Here is a 27,029-nt window from a genome sequence, read left to right as displayed (position 1 = left end):
GCCGACAGTCCCGACACACACACGTGGATTCAATTGGTCAATCAAAACACTCACACCAGAATCCAATTACCAATTCCCTTCAGGTAAACCATCTTCCACAATGCATTCCACTTGTGCACAACAAAAGGAGCAGCAATTGAGATAAGAATTGTTTTTTCTTTCTCTGAGGTTCCTCGCTGCGGTTCCCAGAAAACATCCTTGGGACGTCGTGCCTTGCTTTTCTCTGTGAAGAGAAATGCGGCCACAATAGAGGATCACAAAATTTTAGTTTAGGGTAAACACCCTGTGATGAACAGGAGAGCTGCTCAGTGCCAGTATCACCCTCCAGGCATGTGACCCTCCTCAGGAGTGATTCAGATGGCAGCCAGGAACAGCAACTAAGAATTTTGGGAGAAATGCACTTAAGTGAGATAATTTTCTATGCATCTACAGACAGGTGATCTTTAATCCAGCAGCCAGCTATAGCACCACAAAGATATTTCTGCATCCCCTTCTATCACCATCTCCAGACAATGCAATATCTTCAACAGATGAAACAGTCCTCACTGTTGTTTCTCTGGAAGCAATCAAGTCTTTGAAACACTGCTCCTCCCCAAGCTATTTCAGCAAATGGAAATCTCTGATGGACCTTGGATGATGGTCCTGTTTCCTTACCTGGTATCAAGCTCTTCCTTTAGAGAAGCTACCAACTGCCAGGACACATGAACATCAGACCCAGGGCCTTCCAGGGAAGTCTGAATGACAGATTGTCACTGTCCCAGGGAGCTCCAGTGACTGCAGTACACAAGTGACTCAAGTGCCACCCCAGAGGATGGGAGCCCACTTTCCATTTATAAATAAAGCCCTTCTAAATGAAATGGGTATTTTAGCAAATTAATTTGATTCAAAACAGAATACCAACAAAGGAAAAATAAGACCAAAAGTGCTCTAGGATGATACTTTTTAATTGTTATTTTTATATTTTTAAGAACAAATCAAACCATTAAAAATATTACAGACATGTACTGAAATTTCCTGTACAACAAATACGAAAACAATAAAATCTGTACATCATTTCAAGATACTCAACAGTCACTTATTTGAAACACATCAACTTTTCCCTTCTTAAGCAGGCCCCAAATGGGAAGAAAGAGTTAAACAGAAATGCAAGAGATGCAATTGTCACACAGTGGAGCTTTCAGTGGACAGCTTTAAATAAGCAACAATGAAAGAAAACACTGACCAAAGAGATAGATCTCAGCAACTGTAACACAGAGAACATCAGAGGGCAGGGAGAAAACATTTGCAGGAATTCAAGTCGTCTTGAGCAAGACACATCCACAAGATAGTGGAGCATTACCTCTAGTCCTTTTCCTGCAGAGACATCCTATAAGGAATGTCCTATTTATTCACACTGACACTACACCCAACTTTATGTTTGCAACAGCTTAAGCCTTACCAACTTTTTCCACCCATATACAAAATCAAGAGGTCAATTATTTCAACTTTCAGTCTCTTCTCACAATGTGTCAGTTTTGGAAAACACCTGCATACAGTTCTTTAAAAATGGATACTCTTTAGATGATGGCACACGTGAGAATTTGATGCCTGCTTCCAACACCAAAATAATGGGTCAGATCCATCTGTTTTCTGTAAGAGGATCTGGGCAGTTGTTAGGCACAAACACATACTGTCCTAGCTCATTTTCTGATGTTCTGCTGCAACAGAATAGAAACAACATGATCTAGCACGGAAGACTCATCTCCCTCTCCTCTAAGCTACACAAAACAAGGGCCTTCTGAAGCGAAAGAGCACTTGCCACCCTAAGGCAGCAAGTTCTTGGGAGACCTAGAATAACAAATACTGGCTCTGTGCTCTGCACAGATGTGCAGTAATTAAAAGAATAAGAGAGTTAAAGAAAATAACATGACTGGAAAGGGCAGACCTTCCTCCCTCCCAGTTCTTTTGGAATGGTTTTGTTTGGTGCAAGTGGTTTATCTTTGTCATCTGACAGCAGCTCAGGAAGAATGCAAATGAGAGAACCACTTTGTGGGCTGCCAGTTTGGATGGAGCCGGGCAGGATCAGGAACCTCAAGATGAGGGTTTTTTAAAGTATTTCCAGAAAAAGAGGAACAAAATTATATTCAAGAACCCACAAGTGGCTGCTACCAAAAAAAAAAAAAAACCCAAAAAAAAAAAAAAAAACCCAACAAAACAGACAACAAAACCAAACCCCAAAACCTAACAACCAAAAGTGCACTGTGGTTTGTCCTCCAGTTTTGCTCACACAGCACACCACAGTTTCACACCAGGTTGTTAAAAATTCCTCAGGATATTTGTAAAGTTACAGTTGTGCACCAGGAATTCCTATGTTCTCCTTCAGCTGACATTGGATCCTGTGAGGTTGCCAGGTTCCACTGTAAAGCCACATATACTCCTAGCATCTGTAGCTTTTTCTGACAACTCTACAAAAACAAAGAAAAACCCCCAAAACAACGACAACAAAAAAGCAGCAGAATTCCAGGGACTCTGGTTATTAAACCTTCATAAGATTTTTTCCCTGCTTTACAGCTATTCTATAGCATTATTCATAAACTTCATATTCATCTACAATGCAACCAGTGCAATGATCCAAAGACCAAAAAACACACCTTCTCCCCACCCCACGCTACCTAAGTCCTTCATTGGTAATGCCTTCCTAAGTCTAACAGTTATGTACCAGCAAAATAAATCCAATCTGATCCTTGACTTGTGAAATCAGCAAATGGGGGATTTCTGCTTGTTCCTTCAGTTTCTAAAAGGACCAGTCAAAACAAAAGCAGCAGTATATTGCAAATAATTACAAAATAATTACACTGGATCAGTGAGATGCAGGCAGGTAAGATGTATCTCAGTTTTGAATGGCTAAAACAACCGAGAAATTTGTCTTTACAGCAGAATTTTGTGCAATGTCTTTTGGTAGAAACAGTAAAGCCAGTTGATCCGTTTGGGAGTGCTTAAACACTTGGAACCTTAGTTTCAGCATTTTCACAGATTTATATATTTGAGGAAAAACAACAACAATGATAAAAAGACACCAACCTGAGAAAAACTCTATTAGAGTGAGCATTATTCAGTAAATCATATATTGCACCTTTAAATAAATCATTATAAATTGTATAAAAAAGGAATATCAGGCAGGAACAGGGAGGAGCTATTCTGTCCTTCATCCACACGCCCACACACCCCCCGCACACACATTCACAGATTCACTTGCTCTGTTTTTATCTACAGTTAAAGCTCGGAGTGACAGACCACACTCCTTTTCCTCTGGCAGAGGCACCAAAATGTTAAGGCAGGGGATATTTGTGGTGAAATGCAAAAACAAAGCTCACCTCCAAACTTCTGGAGAGTCCTGCCAACAGTGCAACTACAGTTAAGTTTGACATAAGCCTTATTTAAAAATCTGTGTTCTCATTAAGAGTTTCAGTACAAAAATAGAATCTCTGCTGTTTTTTTTTCTAGAGTAGCAACTAGAAAAGGCACAATTTCCAAGTATGAATGTCCATTTGAAGGAGCCATTTGTACTCCTTTTTTAAATAAAAAGGAACACAGAAAAAAAAATAGATCACAGAGGCACATATCTATTAACTAAGTAACCAGATACAGTAGATAAAATATGTTCCTGAAACTTATAATTAAATATATTAAAACAACCCACCAGCCTGGTGTCTGTAAATGAAATCATATAAAATTGTAATAAAAAGCTTGTGTTATTATTTTAATATTTAAACTCTAGTTCACTGTTCATACTGCAAATGCTATTTCACCTATCAGTACTGTTAAATTCCCAAGAAAAAAACAAGATTCCTCTGTTAACTTTAAAAAGTTTTGCTTGGGTTTTGTTGTTTGGGTTTTTTTAACATGAGTCTGCAGTTCCTGCCAGCATTGTGTTTTTCCTCCTGTAGATCACACCTTTGAATGCAGACAGAACTGGAGAAGCCAGACATGAGACACTGCACACAATCCCAGAAAACACGAGTCAGACACCTCCCTCTCCTATGGGCAGGTAACATCTCCTGGATGGAGGCACTGGGTTCCTTCTGGACTATGCATGGTAGCCATTGGCCTTCCCAAAGGCTGGCCCAGGTGTGAAGTTTTCATAGATTGCCATTGCTGTCACGTTTTGGTAGATAAGGTCCGTTTTCCTTTCTCGCTGGGATTTAATGATATCCATGACACACTGGTTTAGGAAGACGTACTGGTCCTGGGAGAAAGAGAGACAGAAATATGTTTCTAAAAAATACCTGATTTTGGAAGTAATTCTGCTTCTGAATATAGGTTTGGTCACTGCACAGAGTGTTATCACAGTGCTTGTTTTAGAACATATATATAGTGTAGATACACAGTTTGTGGTAATTGGAATTGGAGCTGCAGCAGAGCCTCATCCCCAATGGGCTACAGCTGTGAAAAGCAGGTGAACAGCATCGAAAACAATGAGACCTGGAGTGCCCAGGTGCACTGACCAACCACCAAAGGGAACAGAGGGCACACAGGTGCAATGCATGAACATGAGGGGTACAAAAGGTTGGGCTAAAGAACAAGAAGGGCAGATGCTTGCAGCCTTCTGAAGTGGCATAATGTTACTCTGTATGGGTTGAAGCTTTCTGAAATTGTATGGTGACACTGTGTCATGGCCATCTTGACTGTGACACACGCTGTGACATATAGTTTACAGAAAATAGAGCTGGAAAGGACCTCATGATGTAATCTGATCAAATCCCCCCAATAAAAAAACTAGGATCAAGTTTTGCTGTCTAGAGCTAGGATCTGTCATGCCTAATGCTATCCTAAAAGACTTTCATGATGGAGACCTTACAGCCTTTTCCAAATGACCTTGAGTTAGCCCATACACCTTCCTGGATCCAAGTGGTAATTTCTGTAGGAATACTTGTATTCCTGCAGAGCACAAAAGCAAAGATGCACACTGAGACCACTTGACTCAGATAATTCTGGCTCACAACTAAAGGATAAACACCCCCATGGGTAAAACTAGCCTGCAAAAAGTCTGCTTCAGGATTTGATTCCTTCCAGCTGCAAATGCCAGTCCTACAAAGTACTCTGTAAAGACATTTCTTGGATGTACTACGGCCCCTGGCTGCAACTACTTTTGTGGAGAAGAGATGAGGCAGAAAGGAGGGAAGTTAAATGAAGAGCAGTTTTAACTCCTTAATATCTTATTGTCCTGTAACTCAGAGCTACATCTGGATGATTATGCCCATCTGAGAAAGGTGCTGCTGGATGGGAGAGAGCCTCACCTCAGTCTGCACCATGAGGGGCCGGTGCATGCGGAGGTCATACACCACTCCGTACACATCCACGGTGTTCTCCATCTCCATCTGCTGGATCAGGCGGTCGATGGCGATGAACGTCCCCGTCCTCCCGACACCAGCGCTGCAACGACACGGACAGGCTGTTTGTGCTTCCTCCCAACCACCTGCTCACATGACAAAAAGCCAGGCAAGCCAAGATGATGCCTGCTACTATTTCAGCAGCATGGGTAATAAAAGTCTCAGCAGCACAGGGGGGTGGCTCTCACCACCACCAAGAGGGGCTTCTCAGCCTTGCTCATGCACAGGATTTATATACAAGCTCTTGAAAGGACATCTTCTCCAGCTCAGTCTTCCAGGCTAGGAGAGATGCTCTGTTCTTATGACATTTTGTATCACTTCCTTTGCTACCTACACAGCACTCTTAGTTTCTAAAGCACTGGGCAAAGGTTTTAGTTTGGCAAGGTAAACAGCCCATGTCCTTACACAGAGAGACTTTGGTTTGAATCCCACTGAAGTGGAATTAACTGTAAAAAAACCACAAGACAAATGTGTGCCTGACAGAAACACCTTCTTCCTACCTGCAGTGCACCAGAGTAGGAGAGTCCACTGGATTCTGGCTGTTGTACTCATGGACAAGGTGCCTGAAGTTGATGAGAAGGTCTGTTGTCTCTGGCACGCCATGATCCGGCCAGGAGGTGAAATGGAACTGGCGCACCATGTGGCTCTCGGCGGTGTTGGACTGCAGGAAGAGTAGACATTATAAAACTAACAAAAAAGACAATGAAAATTGGTTTCAGAGGAGAAACAGGTGGGCTTCCTGACACATGTACTAGGCCAAGCTCAGCTTCATCAGAGATGCCTGTTACAACTGCAGTGATTTGAACAATGATATTCCACTTTCCCTCTTCCTTCTGCTGTGGTAGAGAATACTTTGAAATAATTTCCTTGTACTTTACTCCAAGCTCATATCTACTGCATTGTATTTACTGATGGGGCTAATTGTCTGGTCCAGAACATATTACAGGTATCTGCATAAGCACAAGGTTATTTACACACTAACAAGCAACAATCAAGGCAGTCCTCACCTTTTCTACAGTGAAGTCCCTCATTGTCCATTCTGGAAGGACAACTTCTGAGACCATTGTCACAATAATGTCACCATAACTCTTAGGTTGTTTGTCTGGCCAGTACTGCTCACATTTTGTCTAAGAAGAGAGTTAAAGTTAGACGCATCGCATGCAACAATGAAACAACTCACTTTTAAATAACCCACCACCTGAAGCAGGGCTAGAAAGTATGGCACTCTTCTCAAGGGCTATTCCAGGGCAAGAGAACATCTACCAAAATCATTCTTAAGAGAGAAGAACCCAGCCTTAATGACAGTGATTCCACAACCCTTCTGAGACAATCTCTTCTGGCAGTCAGCAGATATAAAAATAGGAAAAAGCTTAAAAAAAACCCCAAAAAACAAACAAACAAAAACCCAAACCTAAAATAATTGTGCTTTTTTTAATTTAGAAAACAGTCTTCCACCAAGAGGATGGTTGTTAAAAGACAATGGCCAGTCTCCAAACCACTAAGGTAACAACAAAATTAGAGATGCAGCTGCCTTCAAGAGACAATTCAGTATTGATAACAACATACCCGGGCTTGTTCCACACATTTTGTCAACATAACAATAGAGTAGATATTCTTTTCCCAAATCATTTGCCAGAAGTCTTCTATAGTATTGGGTAATGGACCCTGTGCAGCAATAAATGCCTTCTTTGAGTTATAGCCCTAAGAAGAAAAAACAAAAAGAATGAATGTGTATATATATATATGCACACAACATCAGCGAGAAATAAAAGCTTATTTTAAATGTCATTATGAGCCCTTATGCCTACATCAGAAAAATACACATTATATTTCATTTCAGCTAATGAAGCAACTTACAGGCATATAGTTTGCATTAATATAGTCAGTTCCAGAGCTTTGATTTGAAAGTTTAACACGAGAAATATCATCTGCAGAAAGAAAACAGGAAAAGACAACTATGAATTTTTGAACTGGAACCTTTCAGAACAATATTGTTTATCTAATACATGGTTTCTAAATAAAAGGTGTTCAATGTACATTTTAAGAATAAGAATATAACCTTAGGAATCATAAATAGCAGTAGGCTTCAGAAAAAGGAGTGGCAAGGATAATCACTCAAGAAACATAGATTATTTTGGTTTTAAATGTGGTTTGGTATTATCAATTTATATATTTTTAATCCAACACAAAATTTTCTACAGTTTTAATTATTGGATTAAAAAAAGTGATTTGGCTCCTGCTGCCATGGCCGCCAATGTTTTTCCTCCAAAGCATCCTTAAGTACCTGTCACTGTTCACTTTTCAATTACTTCTGACTCTCTGCTACATTGGGATGCCCATGGGCAGCTTGACAGGGCTTAAACTCTTACTTGAGCTGCAAAGCTGGCCAGCAGGGTCTGAATATTTCTCATAGCCTGAAACTTTATTTGTGTGTGGTCAACTGTTATCCTCTTGTGTTTTCACCTGGACTGCACATTTCTCACAAATGGAAAATTAAAGTTATTTAGTTAAGGGAAGGTTCTTTAAAGAAGCTTTTTGAAGAAATATCCTTGAGGAAAGGCTTGTTCAGGTGTGTTTATACAATGACTTTGGGAAAGTAGCAGCCCAAATTCATCCATTTGGAAAATTATATTTGAAATCTCTGCGTACTATTAAAGCTGGATTAGCCAAACCCAACAGGTTTCACTTAAAAACTCAACCAGTAGAAGATGCAAACTCAAAGAGAACAACTCACATGGTAAGACATTGTTGTATCTATTTTTCCCCCTGTTCTCAGGAAGTTCAGCAGCAAATTTGGGCTGATGAACACCAGCAGACTTGAGTTCCTACAATAAAGGAGGACTCATGAGCACCTGGTCCTGGTTTAGCAATCATACAAAAATGTGACAAACAGAAAAGTAGTCCAAACCCTTGTGTCCTATGCTGTAAAAGTAGGCATGTTAAAGTGGGATAAATGTCAATAAAAATCATCTTGTTACAGAGTGGGAGGGTGACAGTGGCAAATCTTTTAGAGAAGGGATTAATACAAAATGTAGGAATAGCAGCATGTTTAAAACACACAGATGGACTTTAAAATCCTGGAAACAGTTTTGTGGAAACAGACACTGATATCAATGGCAGCTCCTTCTGGCCCCAAGGCAGGGAACTACTGCATAAGCTCTGCACACATTACAGGGAGAGAGGAGCAAATCATGAACCGACATCATGAACCAACTGAAGGAAGCAAAATCTGGGAGGAAGGCAAGGTGGAGCACCAGCCTGTGAAGTACAAAGAGACAGAATTTGAAGAAGAAAGTCAATTAATAGCTTTGAGGGGATGAGAAACAGAATGAGATTCTTTAACAGCAGACATGACAACATAGAATCCTCCCTGACACTTCCTTCCTGTCCTCTGTTCCTTACAGCAAGTGAGCTTTAGTACATTTCATAGAAAAAGTCCTACAGTCGGCAAGCAAATCATAATTGCTGTTTCTCTGACTGAGCTATTCACAGGTGTGGTTTGCAAATCACACCCACACAATGAAGAAGTCAGTGAGATTAGCAACAGACCTGTCTTGATATGTATAAAAAACCCCAAAACAACCCAAGATGAGAAAACTGAAGTGCAGAGAAATTATACAGTGTCCCCTAGGCTAAGTCTGCATATGACTAGGGCAAAAATTTCTCTGGTGAGAGCTCTGACAAGCAGGCCATGCCACAAGCCCACAGTAAGAGATAATAATTCAGGACAGGAAGTATTTATCATGCACTTCAACTAAATTCAGAACTGCATAAGGGAAGGGAAGGCTATACACACAGCTTAGTCATCTCTATAAAAAAGGACCCTTCTTTTCTCCTTCAGTAAGCCTTGTGCATGCTCCATAGGAAAGATGATTTGTCTTTCCAAAAATATTTGTCATGAAGCTCTCTCCCCACTAAGGGCACATACCTCATACTCTTCAGCAAAACCACAGTTGGAGTCAGCTTGCTGCTTCTTAAAGTACGACTCAAAGTTCTCTACTTTAATCATTTTTGATCTAAAATGAGAAAAGCCACATGTCAGCAACTGGTGTTAGGTAAATAAGCCATGAATTAATTCAGTTAATGTGTTAGAAAGTATGCTTTACTTACTTCTTGATTCTTCAGCAGAGGGTGAGGGGAAGAAAAAAAAGCTGATTAGACACATGCAGTTGTATTTTTCATTATGTGAATCTAAGACTGAAAGCATGACTGTTAGTTGCAGCCACAAAACAGTGCACTTACAGGGGACAGGGTATCAAGCATAGCATTTAACTGCTCTGTTAAATCAAGGAGAGAACAGATCCGTCAGGAGAGGAACATAACACAAGGTGACAGCCAGCTGCTTACTCCCATTGGATTGACCCCATTCCCTGGTGTATTTTATGCCAGCCATCAAGTCTACAGAGGTGGGATTCCATGGGATGTTCTGGCCATGGCTTTCCACCAGCACAAAAACTGGTGCCAATAACATGATTCAATTACTGTGCCTGTGACTTCCAACATATTGTGGTTACTCCCTCCATGGCCAGCTTTGACAGTCACAACATTATCTGGATGAATGGCTCAGCACAAAGTAGTCATTAAAAAAAATAATTCAGATCACAGAACATATTTTGCTTTTTTGCATTTTATCAACAATTCTGATTGTTCCCTCAATGTGCATGAAGTCTGTGGTTCATTCAAACTCTGTTTTTCAAAACCATGTGGAGCATTTGTGTGTCTAATAGTGATTCATGAAGTAAACACTCAAATCCCTGTGGTGGCTCTAGAAGTCTCAATCAACATGATTATTTTTAGTCTGCATGCTGGCATCTTTCAGTTCCCTGAGGAACTAATACTTCAAAATTCTCTATAAAACTGCACAGAAAACAAGTATCTGTACTCTGAATAATTTTTGCAAATAATACTTGAGCTCAGAAAATAGCAGGAGAAAAGATATGGACTTACTTAATTGGAGAAAAAGACACTTCAGTATTTCTTTTATCTTTCCTATAAGGTGAAAGAAAATAACACAGGTTTACAGTAGAATTCAATGGAATTTATACAAAATTTCTTATCTGTTTCCTTGTGCCTGTTGAGAACAATTTCTTTTAAAGCATCTTATTGTGTGAAAAAAAAACAACCCCAAACTCCTGAGGCAAACTTTTACACCTAGAATAAAAAAACCAAACCAAAACAAAAACAAAACCAACAAAAACCGAAAAAACCTTCACCCTTCTTTTGGTAATGTTGTCCAATGGGACTGCTTCCTTCTGTTGGAACCAGAGTATAAAGCCTGGACACAAAGCACGTATTTAGGTGGAAGATGTACAACTGAGGGATCCACACCACTAACTGATATCTCAGGAGAACTGCTGCTAATCCCAGAATTGCTACAGGAAGTGCTCAACAGTGATGCATCAGTCATTCAGTGGTAGCTGAATGAAAATAAATGTTGCTAGCTTTAAAGGAAGCTCTTCCCAAGGTTGTACACAGCTATTAGACACAATTGTAAAAATAACAACAGTTACTTAAAGCAACTAAGAAAACTGGACTAAGGGCCCTATGGCTAACTCCACATAAAGGATGGTCAGCAGCAGGAAAAAGCCTTTGTGCACTCTTACATCCCAGATGATTTGAACAAGGTTGGAAACGGAGACCAGCTCAAACTAATCAGCTTCTCGAAATTCCAGAACAGAAGTTTCATGTGACGGGCTATCAAGCAATTAAAAAGAATGACTGATGGATCATTTAAAATTAAACCATCTAAGGTACAATTATACCAAATTACTTTTAGCACAATAATTTGAGATGTTTGCTCACTTGTGACTGAATAACTTCATCACTATTCATGAATGGTGAGGCAGTGGCACAGGTTGCCCAGAGAAGCTGTGGATGCCCCATCTCTGGCAGTGTTCAAGGCCAGACTGAAAAGAAGCTCTGAGCAACCTGGGATAGTGGGAGGTGTCCCTGCCCATCAAAGGGGGGTAGGAACTGGAGGATCTTGAAGGTCCCTTCTAACCCAAGCAATTCTATGATTCTATAATTCTGTTCTATGAATTAAAATTTATTTTGTTTAGCTCTTCTCAACTCATAGTTTGTAACTATGGGCTTAAACAAAGTTATGAAATGAGTGGTTTGATACTTCAACTCTAATCTGTAACATATAAACAACATTTTAATACAACATATTTTAAAACATCTTGACAGCCATGTATCAGGACAGAGAGAGCCCTTTTATGAGAAAAATACTGAAGTGAAACACTGGTGCTCCTCAATACAACCAAAACAGCAACAAACACACATTACCTTCTCCTTCTCCAGAATATGAAGCCCCCTACAGCGACTACAGCCAAGATAGCCAAGAGGCATCCAATAACCACTCCAGCAATAACACCTGATAAAAGAGAAAAGGTATTACTCATTGTCCTCTTCAGTAACTCCTAACTGAATCAACACGCTACAGCAGAACCTTGCAAGTGACTAACCAAGCATGCCTCACTCTACTAAAATATCTTGTCTTTACTGTGGTAAAGACAAGATATTTCAATCTGGTACTTTGGCAGTACCAGATTGAAATCTCCTTAAGAATAATAACCAGAGAATGTTAAATTAATATAAAATTGGGATCAAAGGACCAGTATCTGCATTTCAATACACCTGCTTCTAGTTTAACAGAACTGTGAGACCATCAGTTGCTATTTGTTGCTACACCAAAGTCTCACTGTGTCATCCAATCCCTTTTAGCATGCCATGGCTTTTGGCTACTCCTGAGGTGAAACCCTACAAGGAAAAAAGGGGTCACCTGCAGAACTAGCAAGGTATGAGTTTACAAAGCAAAGCTAGAAAGAAACAGTTCATACAGAGAAACCAACAGGTGTTTTGATATTATGAAACTTGCCATAATTAAGGAATTTCCACATGCTGTGTATGTGCCAAGCTGCCTGTCCTACATTTGACATTAACGATACCTGGATCCTGGGGCAGTAAGACTGGTTCAGAGCAGGGTGAAAATGATACGTAACTATTTTCCCCCTCAATCACGTCATCCGTAAAGGTTATATTAGTGAAACCTGCAACACATGCCCTGTTGAAAAGGAAGGAATAAGAAAAAAACAAAACCAGGTACATTACAGGGTTTCAATAGCCTTTAGCAAGATCTGTAATCTTTTCATTAGATGATCTTCTAGATTTCAACAGCAGAAAACTTATCAAAAGGGTGGTTTGAAATAAATACCTGTATGAACGAAGAGGGATCAATGGTCCGTTTTCGTAGCCATACATTGTGTTTCCCTTGCCTACATTAATGATGTTTTTATCACTCTGAGAACGGGAAGAATGTGAATCTGCCTGCTCTGTTTTTATGACATATGTAACATAGGCAGTTGTTGTCTTCTTCTTGAAATCTTTGTATGTGTTGTTCAATTTTAACTTCAAAGACTCAGAACCTTCAGGAAACAACAAGAACATGGATATAATTCATCCCCTGGTTTTGTATCAATTGGCACAGCGGCAGAGATGGTCACATCAACTACAGCTGTCATTCCTCCACAAGTACTGCTTGAAATGAAAGGGTGAGAACAACAGATAATCTCAGAAACCTCTTCTACTGCAGTGAAATCTACTGCACCACCTCTCCCCAGTGTTAAAAATTCTGTTTTAATTTTCTATTGGTTTTACTTCTAGCCTGTAAAGGAGCTTCTGAATAAAGGTGCATGAGTGCTGGAACCAGGCACACTCATGGACAGATTTCACCAGCCAAGCCAGCTTTATCCATATGTGTTGTATCATTTTTCGTATGTAGAGAGTAAAATGCAAATGGTGTAGAAAAAAATCCATCAGTATTTGTGCTACCCAAAAAGCATAAGGCCTCATTCAGGGTGACACTAAACTTGTCCTGAACTTGTTCTATCCTACAAGAAGTCTCACACCTGAACTGTAGGAGACAAAAGAGGTTATTTCTGCCTTTCTTTGACATAGACAAGCACTGGACAAAACAATGATAAGAACAATTTCCCCTTCAGAAGATTAAGAACAGGCTACCACAGTGAGCAGTGACCAACAGGACACCATTTGCACAACAGCACCACTTTACAGTGTCTGTTCTTACAGCAGACAAACCCTAGAATCTTGAGGCAATTATACAGTTGAGGCACATGTAACCTAAGAGGTAATAATAAACTCAATTTACCAGTTGTCCCAACAACTCAAGAGCAAACCAACTGACAAATCTCCCTACTGCTGAGGCAGGACAAAAAATCTCACTCATTTGCCAGAAGTTCTCTCTACTGAGTGTCTTTACAAAGCTAAAAGGTCCTTCTAAAAGTGGGTATAATACTGAATTCACCTTTAAAAAGGAGAAGCCTTGCAGGAGGTTCTGAAAGGTGGAAAAGCTCTGGTAAGTCTTCAGAGCTGTGCAGACAAGGGGTGATCCACCACCAGCAGCAAAGCTCTCCTCAACTGTAACTCTGCAGCAACATGGTGCAACACAACTCTTCTAGAGCACTAACTTGGTCTCATTAAAAGCAGATGAGGTTGCAAATAACTCAGCTGCCTAGAAATGGGTGTTCAATACCACCTGATGTATGTTATTCTTGTCGTGTCCCTAGTTTCCATTCCAACAAAAGGTACATCCCTGGTTATACCTGCAGCTCCTTGTAGATGCCTTGAATACCACCCTATGACATTTCAAACAGCCTTAGACAACAGAATAAAGCATTGTGTATTTCTTACACAACAGAATAAAGTCCTCTCTGTCTATCCTAGAGGCAACCATGACTGGTTTAGAACAGAGAAACACATCTCAAGAATATTTGTGCTATTTCAACAAAAAGGCTGAAGAGATGCTTGGCTGTGAGGCTGTCTTCTGCTCCCACCAAAGCACTCACTGTAAATTACAGACGTGGGCGACCTTCCTCCCTTATTTCTCTCAGTCTCATCCTACAAATTCCTCCTTGAATACCTTCCAATCCAAACCACACAGAAGAATACACCAGATCTCCTTGTGACTAACCAGGATTGGCTGAAGTTACAAGCAGAACTGCAGGCAAGAGACTGGCATTCAAATCAGCAATTCTGGGGCAGCTGAGTAGGCATGTGAAAAATAGGAATTTTCTGCACTGATGTGATGTTGTATATCTATCTATCTATATATATATATCTATATCTATATATATCTCTATATCCCACACAAACATGCATTTCTTGGATGTATATTGCATGGAAAACTACTGAAGGAAGATCTATAATCAAAATTGTGCAAAATGAATTTCCAGTGTTGTAACAAAGGATAAGCATGAATGTCAACTCCCGCTTTGCAAAAACTGTCTCCATCAGGTGCCTTACTCCTCCAGTGCACAGGCAAAAATGAACAGTTGTTCAAGTGGAACCTATGCTGCAAAACTAAGTTCCTTAATTTAGTGTTTTACCACCAGACATTCACCTATCAGAGACATTTCTCAGTTCTCTAGTTTTCCACGGAATTTAACTTCCATTAATGCTGTCAATGATATTTAAGCCTTCTGCCCACATCGCTTAGTTAAAGTGTTTTGGGTAAAATCAGGAAAAAAAGCTCTTTTCCTTTTAAGACCTAACTGCAGGCATCTTTCAGCTGAAGAAGAAAGGGGGGAAGAATATTTCATATTCCAAGGCTGCTTCTATTAGCTGGTCTGAAAATTATTCTGTGGGGAAAGAAAGGACACTACACGATCTTGGGGAAAGGAATCACTGGCAAATCAAGGTGGCAACAGCACAGGGGCAATACATAAGAGTTTTATGTACAAAGCTAAGTCAGGCAGGAAAAGACTGAGTGAAAATAGGCACCTTCTGAAAACAAGGAGTGACCTGACTTCAAGCAAGGTATCTGCCTCATGATTTCTGAAAAGTGATTAAAAATACTGAGCCTGCCTTTTCTTTATCTGTTTAACACCTATTTAGAGTGTAAAACATAATGCTGCCTGGTAAATTGTTTCAGCTACATGATAATATCATAAACACCTTACTTTGATCTTCTGTTGTAATCATTATTGCATAGGCTTTCAATGGACCATTCAGTGAATCAAAATCAGAGAATTCAACAGACAAAGAGCTGTGACTGACGGCCTTGACTGAAGGAACTTCAGTTGGAGGAGGTGGGTCTGCCAACAAAAACATTTTTTAGGTACATTAAGCACTGATAAAAGTTTTCCAAACAAGAAAAGGCTGTGATATCAACACTGTTCACATAATACATATTTATTGCGCATCACATTAGACTATGAATTAATATAGTGTTCTAATCATACTCTGCAGGCTGATAATGTAGTGCATACCAAGTCTGGTATTCTGCAATCATGAAGTTAATATTTCTGTCCTTCTTTCATGCTCAGATCTTAATGCTTACCAGTAATGCTGGTGTGACACAACTTGTCCACTGGAGAGCTTTCGGAGCCATTTTGAAGAGTCATAATAGTAACATTATAGGTGCTGAAAAAATTTAAATGTGCTATTTGGAAGGTTTGCTCGAAGCCTTCTACCGTGCAGCGTGGAGCCAAGTCTTCTCTCACTACCTCAGAAGTACTTATATTATATATTTTGATTCTGAAGCCAGAGTTGTTACCAAGAGGACATTTCCACTTCAGCATTAGGAAAGGCTGCTTGGCCACTGGCTCACACTGAAGTGAATCCACCGAGACAGTAACTGCCAAAAAAAGAATAACAATAAAAAAGGAGGAGTAAGAAATCAAGCCTTGCCATTAGAAAAAGCTGTGTATTTGTATGTTATGTGTATAAATGCTTGTAAAACTTCAGTATTCCTTCCCCTTTTAAAAAGATGCCTACACGGCACCTACTGCCTACACAAGGACTTGTTACCCTATGAGGAAGACAACTATTTAACACAATACACAGACCTATTCTGTGCTCTTTACCTCCTCTACAGACAGGGTTACTGGGAAAATTTAGGCTGATTATCTAGCAAGATCCGCAACATTTTCAAAATACTGCTCAACTCTTTAACATATTACTCTAAGAACATTTTAGAGTAGTATGTAGACTGCCACTAAATCCCTCTATAATTATGTAAAACTCTTAATGGTGAACACATAACAAAATTAAATTAATCTCTGTCCATTAAGAGCACAGCAGTAGCCATCCTTAAAAGCAGCAACTATAACAAGCCAGTTTGGGTGAGAGTCTTCTAGGACATAGTATAAAAACTCAAGCTTATGACCTGATACAGAAAGATACTTAAAGAGTAAAGTATCAGGAAGACTGATAAGAAAGGTTCCCCTAACTAAACATCTTGTAAAACTTGGGCTTCAGGACCAAAGCACTTATAAATCTACAATTACAATACACACCAAATTTATTGCCTCTCTTGGTAAGGAAGTATTTGGTACTTTCAAATACAGGGGTTATAGACTCATCTGCTAAATTATTTTGTTGTTAGAAGCAGTATTATTTTAAGAAACTAAGGAGAAGCATAATTGCGTACCAGAAGAAACAGATTTAGTAAAAATAGATGTGACTGGGGCTTACTTCTACTGCAATTTATAAATATTTCTTTTTCTTCAGTAACACTGTCGGCTACTCCTACAAAAACAGTGAAATTATAGGAGATTACAGACAAGCCCTGGAACACCTCTGACACTTGGTGACAATGGATGCCTGTCACCAAGAGGACATGACTCTAGAGGAGTCATGACTTTTGACCCCTATCCTATAGGAACAGTTAGATGAAGTATCATCAGTGCTCCATGGGAAATGTCAGAAGCCAGCATACTCTACCCTGCTAAGGAAAAAAATGCTGGGCTCTGTGAAAGTCATGAGAAGACTCCAGAAACTCAGCCAAGCAGCACTTTGAGAGTACCAGCAATTCTCCAAGTTCATCCCAGAACCCCTTTGGAAAACCCAGTCAGGAGCTCTGAGCCAAATTCATTTCACCTCAGTCAAAATGGGGTAAAACAAAGGAAAGGAGAAGGCAGCACATGATAATGACAAGGACGAAAAGTCACAATGCCTAACATGAGGAATGCAGAAGTAACTCAGGCTTCTCCTGTCTGCTGATGGGCTGAGCAAAGCAGCAGGGCTGACAGCCACACCATTCTGTGCTGCCTAAGATCAGCTGCATCCACGGGCCCTCCAAAGGGGGAGGTTCCCCAGGCACGATGCACACTCTCTGGGAGGCCTTCCAAATGAGAACCTGAGGGCTTCACCCAGAGGAAACAGAGGGCAACAAAACCCCCTGCAACGATCCCCCTCCCGCACATTGCCATTGCTGACTCCAGGTAGGTTGTGTGCAGCACTACTGCCTAACATTGTATAACATTGTATGTAAAACCCCCGGCAGGTGGGCAGAGCCCTGTGCCCCACGGGAACAGGGATGTGAGAAACCATGACTTACATGTGTACCGGTCTATGGACACTCCTTCTCCTTCTGTCTCATGATCAGCTGCTACAGCAAATACTGTGAAGTTGTACAGTGTCCCAGGGATTAACCCAGTAACTTCTGCTTTGGTTTCATTGGATGTCACGTTCTTCACAAATGTACCGTTGACAACCTCTATCCTGTACGTGTAGGTGTCAGCAGCGCTGTCATTCACCGCCCATTTTAAGGTGACAGAATTCACACCAATGGATTCTGCCTTGAGATCGAGAACCCGGCTGGGCCCTGGGGAAGGCAAGCAACAACTTGTTAACCTGCAAGAACAGCTGCTCACAGACATGGAAACAAGGAACACAGCCACACCAGGGCTTCACTTCCCTCACACCACTCATGCTCCAGAGTGTAGGAGCACCCAACATCACCAGGCATTCCTGGAGGCTGTTGCACCAGTGGACAGCTAAGACAGAATTGACGGAATGTAACCTCGAGTGGCATTCATCTCCCTTTGACACTCTAAAGCAGAATACATCATTACAATGCCACAGCTCCAGGATTTTGCTCAGAAATTCAGAGATGTTGGTCAGGAGAGATACAAGGGGGGAGTGGTCTGGAGAAAGGAGATGGTGGTCTATCTGTGTACAGCAAAAGGTAAGGAACTCCAAATATCACTGAAAGAGGAACAGAGGTGATGAATGGTGGCAAAGGAGCAGCTTGCCTAGGTCGTGCCATGAATGTACTCCTGAGCCAGTGTTATCTACAGTTCATTCTGCTCCAGCCACAGGGCCCCAGATCACAGTATCTCCATATGGGAGCCCATAAAAGAATGTTCTGAGGTCCCAATCCTCCAAGAAGTGAAGGCAACAAATGCACCCACAAAAATCCCAGGCCAGAGAGAATGTTCTTGGGAAGAGTCCACTGTGACACAGTTCTTGGTAACCAAATTTAACAATCATTGTTTTAGAGGTGTTTGTTTTACTTTGCCTTTTTAAAGAAGGCTATGTCTCTTTCACACAAACATCTCTGACTGCAGGCAGGCAAAGCACAGCAACTCTGCCAGCAGCCTTTAAATTTCAGGCCATGTACAGGTGGGCAGAGCCCTATCCAGCACAGCAAAACACAGATAGCAACAGCAATGCAGGAAAATGTGACTTACTTGTATACAGGTCTATGGGACTTCTCTCTCCTTCTGTCTCTTTATCAGCTGCTACAGCAAATACTGTGAAGTTGTATGGTGTCCCAGGGATTAACCCAGTAATTTCTGCTTTGGTTTCATTGGATGTCACGTTCTTCACAGGTGTATCACTTGTACCATTGACAACCTCTATCCTGTACGTGTAGGTGTCAGCAGTGCTGTCATTCACCGCCCATTTTAAGGTGACAGAATTCACACCAATGGATTCTGCCTTGAGATCGAGAACCCGGCTGGGCCCTGGGGAAGGCAAAGCAACAACTTGTTAACCTGCAAGAACAGCTGCTCACAGACATGGAAACAAGGAACACAGCCACACCAGGGCTTCACTTCCCTCACACCACTCATGCTCCAGAGAGCAGGAGCACCCCAACATCACCAGGCCTTCCTGGAGGCTTTGGCATTAATAGCTGGGTAGCAGGAAATTGAGAATGAGCCATCTCAAGCATGACTCATTTTCCTTTGACAGGCAAAGACAAGAGGGCCACAGTCATGCCCAGTGCTACCACTTGCAGGGTTTCACCTGGCAAAAAGGTAGTCATTAAGGAGAGAACAGTGGAGGGGAAAGATGCCAGTGGGGCAACTCTGTTCAGCAAAATACAAGGAAGATGAAATATCACTAGAGGAGGATTAGCAGTGATGAACCAGACACTCTACTCCAATCCTCATGCCCTGCACTTCACTCCCATAGAAGAGAAACCACCTCCCGACCCTCTGGAGACTCTGTCTCCAGCCACCTATTTTTTCTGCATCTGTCTCCTATTCTTTCTGCATCTTTAAAAGAGGGCAATTAGCCATTACAGACAGACAGCACAGGGGAGACTTTTGGGCATTGACTGGTCATCTAGGATCATACATGCAGGCACATTTTAGGAAAAGACTAATGACAAGAACATTAATCCATTTTCCTTCAAATGCACTGCGTGGAAATATCAGGCTGGGCCACTGCCTTGGAAGCCAGCTCCAAAATGGTCCATCCAACACCACATGTCAAGACTTTTAATACTCAACATGGCAAGGAACTGGATGGCCAAAGGAGTTCTCCTGATCTAGCACTGCCTGAATCTCTCTCCTGGCTGCACCACGATGGCAGCTATAGGCCCCCAAATCACACAAGCTAACTCAGCATTAAATGCTCTTTGTGGGAGCCCCTTAAAATGAGAACCTCAGGCCCCCATACTCTAGGTAACAAATGCAAATGCCCCTTTCACAAATTTGCAAGAGACCAGTGCTCAGGGAAAAGTCTCTCCTCCTTGCTGAAAGTAAGCTTTACCAATAGCTTTCTACCAGGGCAATTCTTCTTTTATACTAACATCCATCTCTAACTTGGAGATTGGCCATCTCCAGCTCCAGGATGGAATCATCACCTCTGACTGCAACAATCTTAAATTATGACCCTTGGGTGGGTGGGCAGAGCCTCATGCTGCACAGCAAATCACAGACCAGCAGCAACAGCAATGCAGGAAAATGTGACTTACTTGTATACAGGAATATGGACACTCCTTCTCCTTCTGTCTCATGATCAGCTGCTACAGCAAATACTGTGAAGTTGTACGGTGTCCCGGGGACTAACCCAGTAATTTCTGCTTTGGTTTCATTGGATGTCACGTTCTTCACAGGTGTATCACTTGTACCATTGACAACCTCTATCCTGTACGTGTAGGTGTCAGCAGCGCTGTCATTCACCGCCCATTTTAAGGTGACAAAAGTCACGCCAATGGATTCTGCCTTGGGATCAAGAACTGGGCTGGGCCCTGTGAAAGGCAAAGCAACAACCCATCAAAAAAAAAGAAATAAAGAGCCACAGCCACATTTCCCTATTCCACACAGAATGAGCATCACTTGGTGCCAAGCTTCACTTCCCTATTTGAGGCATTCATACTGAGGCATCTCTGGAAAGGTCATAGGAACTTTGAGGGATATTCTATTTCATTTCATCAACAACAATCACTTGTTTCCACAGTGCTTTTCCAGACAGAGAAACAGATGGAAATCAGGGAAGGAAACAGTCCAAGCTAATCTTAATCTGGTAACTCAAAATTGTGCCCATGAGTCTCAATTTGAGACCTTCAGCCTAAACTCTCCTCAATACCAGGAAAAAGAAATGGGCTGCTTGAACAGGCCCAACAGCTGACATACCTTAGGGAGCTGTGTCTGCAAGCCTGACTCAGCACCAATTCTAGACAGATAAAACTCACTTCAGGCCGCTTAGACAAGTTTACAGACTCAGTAGCAGCTCCAGGACACACTCCTCTAAATTGCTTTGTAGGGACATTGCCTGTGCTCTTTGCATTTCTGAGCTGCACACAACAGTAGTGTCTACTCCTATCCCATCTATCTAGTCTGGGAAAAAGGTGCCCTGGCAAAAAAGTCAACAAGATTGGCACCACACTTGATAATGCAACCCAAGGAAGTGAGTCAGTCACATCCCACAGGAAACTCAGGCCCCAGACTCTGCAAAGAGCTCAAAACAATTTTTAAGGAAAAAAAGCCTCAGTGACCATGGCATCACATGCCTGCACACCACATCTTTTGGTACGAGCTGTGGCAACCCACTACCAGAGGTGTTGTGAGGGGTCTCGTCAGCCCTCAAGTGTCTAGGAAAAGTCATGCTGTGGTAGCAGCTGGATCTCTACACAGTCTTGAGCAGACATGCTGATGAAATAACCGATTTACAGGTGGCACATGCAAACACAGAGACAATTTCAGTCCTTTTGCAAAGATCGCTGCATTCAAGTGCGCACACAGCTGGAGCAGAAAAGCAATGTCACAACAAGAAACAGGACAAAGCTGGAAACCCAAAGTAAGAAAGCAGAGCAATTTGCTACAAACAGCACAGTTACTTGCAATTGGAGGCACCATTTCCTTACTTGTATACAGATTTCTGGACACTCCTTCTCCTTCTGTCTCATGATCAGCTGCTACAGCAAATACTGTGAAGTTGTACAGTGTCCCAGGGATTAACCCAGTAACTTCTGCTTTGGTTTCATTGGATGTCACGTTCTTCACAAATGTACCGTTGACAACCTCTATCCTGTACGTGTAGGTGTCAGCAGCGCTGTCATTCACCGCCCATTTTAAGGTGACAGAATTCACACCAATGGATTCTGCCTTGAGATCGAGAACCCGGCTGGGCCCTGCGGAAGGCAAAGCAACAACTTGTTAACCTGCAAGAACAGCTGCTCACAGACATGGAAACAAGGAACACAGCCACACCAGGGCTTCACTTCCCTCACACCACTCATGTTCCAGAGAGCAGGAGCACCCCAACATCACCGGGCATTCCTGGAGGCTGTTGCACCACTGGGCAGCTGAACAGAGAACTGAAGACAAGCCATGCTGAGTGGCATTTACCTCCCTTTGACACTCCAAAGGAGAAGCTTTGGTCATCATTGAAGCAGAGCTCCCAGGGAATCCAGAGAGGTGGACAGGAAAGGGATGGGTATGGTTGGCAATGCAGGCAATTTCAGTTTGGTTTATTGGTTGGTTTTTGGTTTAGTTGTTGTTGTGGAGGATTCTTTGGTTTATGGTGGGGGGGTTAGAGGGAGTTTGCTGTTTAATAAGTAAATAAATAAATCAAGGCTATGTTTCTTCTACACGTGAACCACTCATTCTTAGCATCTGGCCCAGGTAAGGCTGCTATTATGTTACAACCTCAGGCAGGTGGGCAGAGCCCTGTCCTGTACAGCAAAGCACAGACCATCAGCAACAGGGATGCAAAACCTTGTGACTTACTTGTGTACAGGTCTATGGGACTTCCCTCTCCTGTCTCATTATTCGCTCCTACAGCAAATACTGTGAAGTTGTACAGCGTCCCAGGGATTAACCCAGTAATTTCTGCTCTGTTTTCATTGGATGTCACGTTCTTCACAAATGCTCCATTGACAACCTCTATCCTGTACATGTAGGTGTCAGCAGCGCTGTCATTCACCGCCCATTTTAAGGTGACAGAATTCACACCAATGGATTCTGCCTTGAGATCGAGAACCCGGCTGGGCCCTGCGGAAGGCAAGCAACAACCTGTCAATCTGCAAGAACAGCTGCTCACAGACACAAGAAACATAGCCACACCAGGGCTTCACTGGGCAGCTAAAAGAGAACTGAAGACAAATCATTCTGAGAGGCATTAATCACCCTTTGACACCCCAAAACATAAGCACAGGCCATTTCAGTGATTGAACTCCTAAGGCTTCCCTTGGGAATCCAGAGGTGGGCAGGAAAGTGATAGAGTGGAATGGAATATTTACTTAGAAGAGACCTATAACTACTCTCATCCAACTCATCCAACTACCTGACCACCCCATGCCTCACCAAAAGTTAAAAGGTATTACTGACCGTATTGTCCAAATGTCTCAAACACAGAAGGGCTTGGGGCACTGACCACCTCTCTAGGAAGCCTATTGCAGTGTCAGTAAAGCAATACCCTCTGTCAGTAAAGCAATGCTTCCTAATGTCAAGCCTAAACCTTCCCTGAGGCAGCTTTGAACTATTCCCACTCATCATACCCCTGGACACCAGAGAATAGAGATCAGCTTCTCCCTTTGCATTTCCCCTCCTCAGGAAGCTGAGGAGAACAATGAAGTCACCCCCTCAGCCTCCTTTTGTCCAAACTAGATAAGCTCAAAGCCCTCAGCTGCTCCTTACAAGACAGGCACTCCAGCCCTTGTACCAGCTTTCTTGCCCTCCTCTACAGGCATTCAAGGACCTTCACATCCTTCTTCAATTGAAGGGCCTAGAACCACACCCAGTATGCATTCAACTCCTGCATCCACACCTTTGATAAATATGTTGAGCAGCCCTAGGACTGAGCCCTGAGGATAGCACTGGTGGCTGTCCAGTGCTGTCCTCAGCCAGACACAGCCCCACTCACTGGAACCCTGCCCTGCAGTCAGCTCCACACCCAGCACACCATGAACCCCCTCATCCCACAGCTGGACAACTTGTCCAGAAGGATGCTGTGAGGGACAGAAGCAAAAAACTCAGTAAAATGCAGAAAAACTACATTCACCACCTTCACCACCTTCCCTTCCCCTCTAGGTGGGTGACTTTACCACACAGGTAAGGTCAAAAGATGAAATTAATTAAATGGGACTTTCCTTTTGTGACCCATGTCGATGGCACCTGATGACTGCATGCCTGTAGGTTCCTGTGTCTTTCCTCCCACCCTCCTGATAAATAGGAGTAGCAGTGGCTGGCAGAGACCTCCCCGGGCTCCCAAGGCCTTTGGTAGCTGATGGAGAGGGTTCCTGCTGTAACACCAGTGAGATCTTTCTGCACTCAGGGATGAATCCCAACAGGCCCCATGGACTTGTGAACATTCAGCTGATACAGGTGGTCCCTCACAATTCCAGTGTCCACAAGGGGAAAGCCACTGTCCCAGCTCTCATGGCCTCCAGCTCTGGGGATTGGGCACACCAAGGGTCTATCAGTATCACCAAAAACTGAGGCAAAACACACATTGAATGCCTCTGCTTCTCCTTCATCCCTATTAGGCAGGTGACCATCTTCAACAAGGATCAGTCCAATACTTTCTTTAGACCTCCCCCTTGCTATTAATGTACTTCCAAAAGCCTTTCTTGTTATCTGAAAGAGCACTGGCCAGTGTCAACTGTAACTGAGCTCTGGCCCTGGTGTCTTCTTCATGCATAGACAAACCACAGCTCTGTAATCTCCTGAGAGGCCTGACTTCACTTTCAGAGCTCATCCAATTTCTTCACCCTCTGGAGCTCCACCAGGAGTTCCTTGTTCACCAAAGCTGGTTTTCTGCCCCTATTACTTGACTTTTGACATAGTCAAATTGCCTGTTCCTGTGCTTCTAAAAAGTGGTTTTTAAAAACTGAACAGCACACGTGGATTCCTAAGCCCTCAAAAGCAGATTGCCAGGGTAGGCTGCTAAGTAGTACCCAAAACAGCTTAAACTTTCCTGGACTCCAGGAGAGCAACTCTACTGTTTCTTTTTATTCATTACACTGTAAATTTGAAACTTAGTCATTTAATGATCACCATAGCCAAGTCAGCAACCTACCATGTCCCATGAATCTAACTCTATTAAAAAACACCAACTCTAGGAGGGCATCCTTCCCAGCTGGCTCACTATTTGTGACAAGAAATTATCTCCCACATGAAGAGACATGAGGACAAAGATAGAGAGGAAGCAGGGTGGATTATGTTTGCCTGGATTTTCTTTTTAAAACCAAGCATGTATTTCTTCAACACCTAAAGAAGCACACTGCTTACTAGGCATTCCAAACAAGGCTACAGTAATAAGACATCAGATCTATACACAAAACAACTTTACACTTTAGCCCTCAAGCAGTTAGGAAGAGCTCTGAGCTGTCCACCATTTCCGTACTTGTATACAGGTCTGTGGACCTTCCTTCTCCTTCTGTCTCATTATCAGCTGCTACAGCAGATGCTGTGAATCAAGGTTATGCTTCTTCTATACATGAACCACCCATTTTAAGCAGGTAAGGCTCCTATTAAAGGCTCCTATTATTACCTGGCCCAGGTAAGGCGCCTATTAAATTACAACATCAGGCAGGTGGGTAGAGCCCTGTCCTGCACAGCAAAGCACAGACCACTAGCAGTAGGGATGCAAAACCTTGTGACTTACTTGTATACAGGTCTATGGGACTTCCCTCTCCTTCTGTCTCATTATCAGCTGCTACAGCAAATACTGTGAAGTTGTACAGTGTCCCAGGGATTAACCCAGTAACTTCTGCTTTGGTTTCATTGGATGTCACGTTCTTCACAGGTGTATCACTTGTACCATTGACAACCTCTATCCTGTACGTGTAGGTGTCAGCAGCGCTGTCGTTCACCACCCATTTTAAGGTGACAGAATTCACACCAATGGATTCTGCCTTGGGATCAAGAACCCGGCTGGGCCCTGCGGAAGGCAAAGCAACAACTTGTTAACCTGCAAGAACAGCTGCTCACAGACATGGAAACAAGGAACACAGCCACACCAGGGCTTCACTTCCCTCACATCACTCATGCTCCAGAGAGCAGGAGCACCCCAACATCACCGGGCATTCCTGGAGGCTGTTGCACCACTGGGCAGCTGAACAGAGAACTGAAGACAAGCCATGCTGAGTGGCATTTACCTCCCTTTGACACTCCAAAGGAGAAGCTTTGGTCATCATTGAAGCAGAGCTCCCAGGGAATCCAGAGAGGTGGACAGGAAAGGGATGGGTATGGTTGGCAATGCAGGCAATTTCAGTTTGGTTTATTGGTTGGTTTTTGGTTTAGTTGTTGTTGTGGAGGATTCTTTGGTTTATGGTGGGGGGGTTAGAGGGAGTTTGCTGTTTAATAAGTAAATAAATAAATCAAGGCTATGTTTCTTCTACACGTGAACCACTCATTCTTAGCATCTGGCCCAGGTAAGGCTGCTATTAAGTTACAACCTCAGGCAGGTGGGCAGAGCCCTGTCCTGTACAGCAAAGCACAGACCATCAGCAACAGGGATGCAAAAAACTGTGACTTACTTGTGTACAGGTCTATGGTGTCTCCTTCTGTCTCATCATTAGCTCCTACAGCAAATACTGTGAAGTTGTATGGTGTCCCAGGGATTAACCCAGTCATTTCTGCTCTGTTTTCATTGGATGTCATGTTCTTCACAAGTGTATCATTTCTACAATTTACAACCTCTATCCTGTATGTGTATTGTTCAGAACCACTGTTTTCCACCATCCATTTTAAGGTGACAGAATTCACACCAATGTATTCTGCTGTGAGGTTATAAATCAGGCTGGATCCTATGAAAAGAGAAAAAAACTTTAAACTTACAAGAATATTTGCTGACAAAAAAACACATACAGTGCTCTCCTCCCTGCCATATCCAGTCTCTGTAAAACAGAAATCAGCCAGGAAAACAATCAAGCCACCTGTCTCTATTGCAAGACACACTTGCAAGCTCTGCTGTCTACTGCAACTCCTCAAGCTTCACTTCACCTCTAGCAGTAAAGCTGTCTAGGTGCAGCAGTGATTTTTGTGCTGCCTCAGCTGTGAGCTTTATGCAGTGTGCTGACAAAGACTGGGACACACAACACGCTGTCATTTCTTTCCTTAACTGGATATTCCAGAGAGGAGCCTTTCTAGCTGAAAGATTCCCACACCTGTCCTGTAC

The 27,029-nt window shown here is 42.4% G+C and overlaps 1 protein-coding gene across 1 annotated transcript; it reads right to left on the bottom strand.

Annotated features, from left to right (window-relative positions):
- Window positions 1-2,173: 2,173 nt before the first annotated feature.
- On the bottom strand, window positions 2,174-26,540 carry PTPRJ (protein tyrosine phosphatase receptor type J). Its single transcript, XM_066551862.1, has 21 exons — window positions 26,389-26,540; window positions 25,515-25,790; window positions 22,637-22,900; window positions 21,772-22,038; window positions 20,380-20,655; window positions 18,866-19,141; window positions 17,731-17,997; window positions 15,730-16,026; window positions 15,350-15,484; window positions 12,586-12,796; window positions 12,320-12,435; window positions 11,658-11,745; window positions 10,317-10,358; window positions 9,298-9,385; window positions 8,104-8,194; window positions 7,227-7,297; window positions 6,936-7,070; window positions 6,377-6,496; window positions 5,870-6,030; window positions 5,277-5,412; window positions 2,174-4,225 (listed from the first exon to the last, which is right to left on the bottom strand). The coding sequence occupies exons 1-21, from the start codon at window positions 26,510-26,512 to the stop codon at window positions 4,067-4,069; spliced, it is 3,600 nt and encodes a 1,199-aa protein (XP_066407959.1). The 5' UTR covers window positions 26,513-26,540; the 3' UTR covers window positions 2,174-4,066.
- Window positions 26,541-27,029: the final 489 nt, after the last annotated feature.

This window comes from Molothrus aeneus, chromosome 6 (assembly GCF_037042795.1).
Source record: "Molothrus aeneus isolate 106 chromosome 6, BPBGC_Maene_1.0, whole genome shotgun sequence".
NCBI lineage: Eukaryota > Metazoa > Chordata > Aves > Passeriformes > Icteridae > Molothrus > Molothrus aeneus.
Note: the sequence above shows the minus strand (reverse complement) of the source record. Positions and strands in the feature narration are given on the sequence as shown.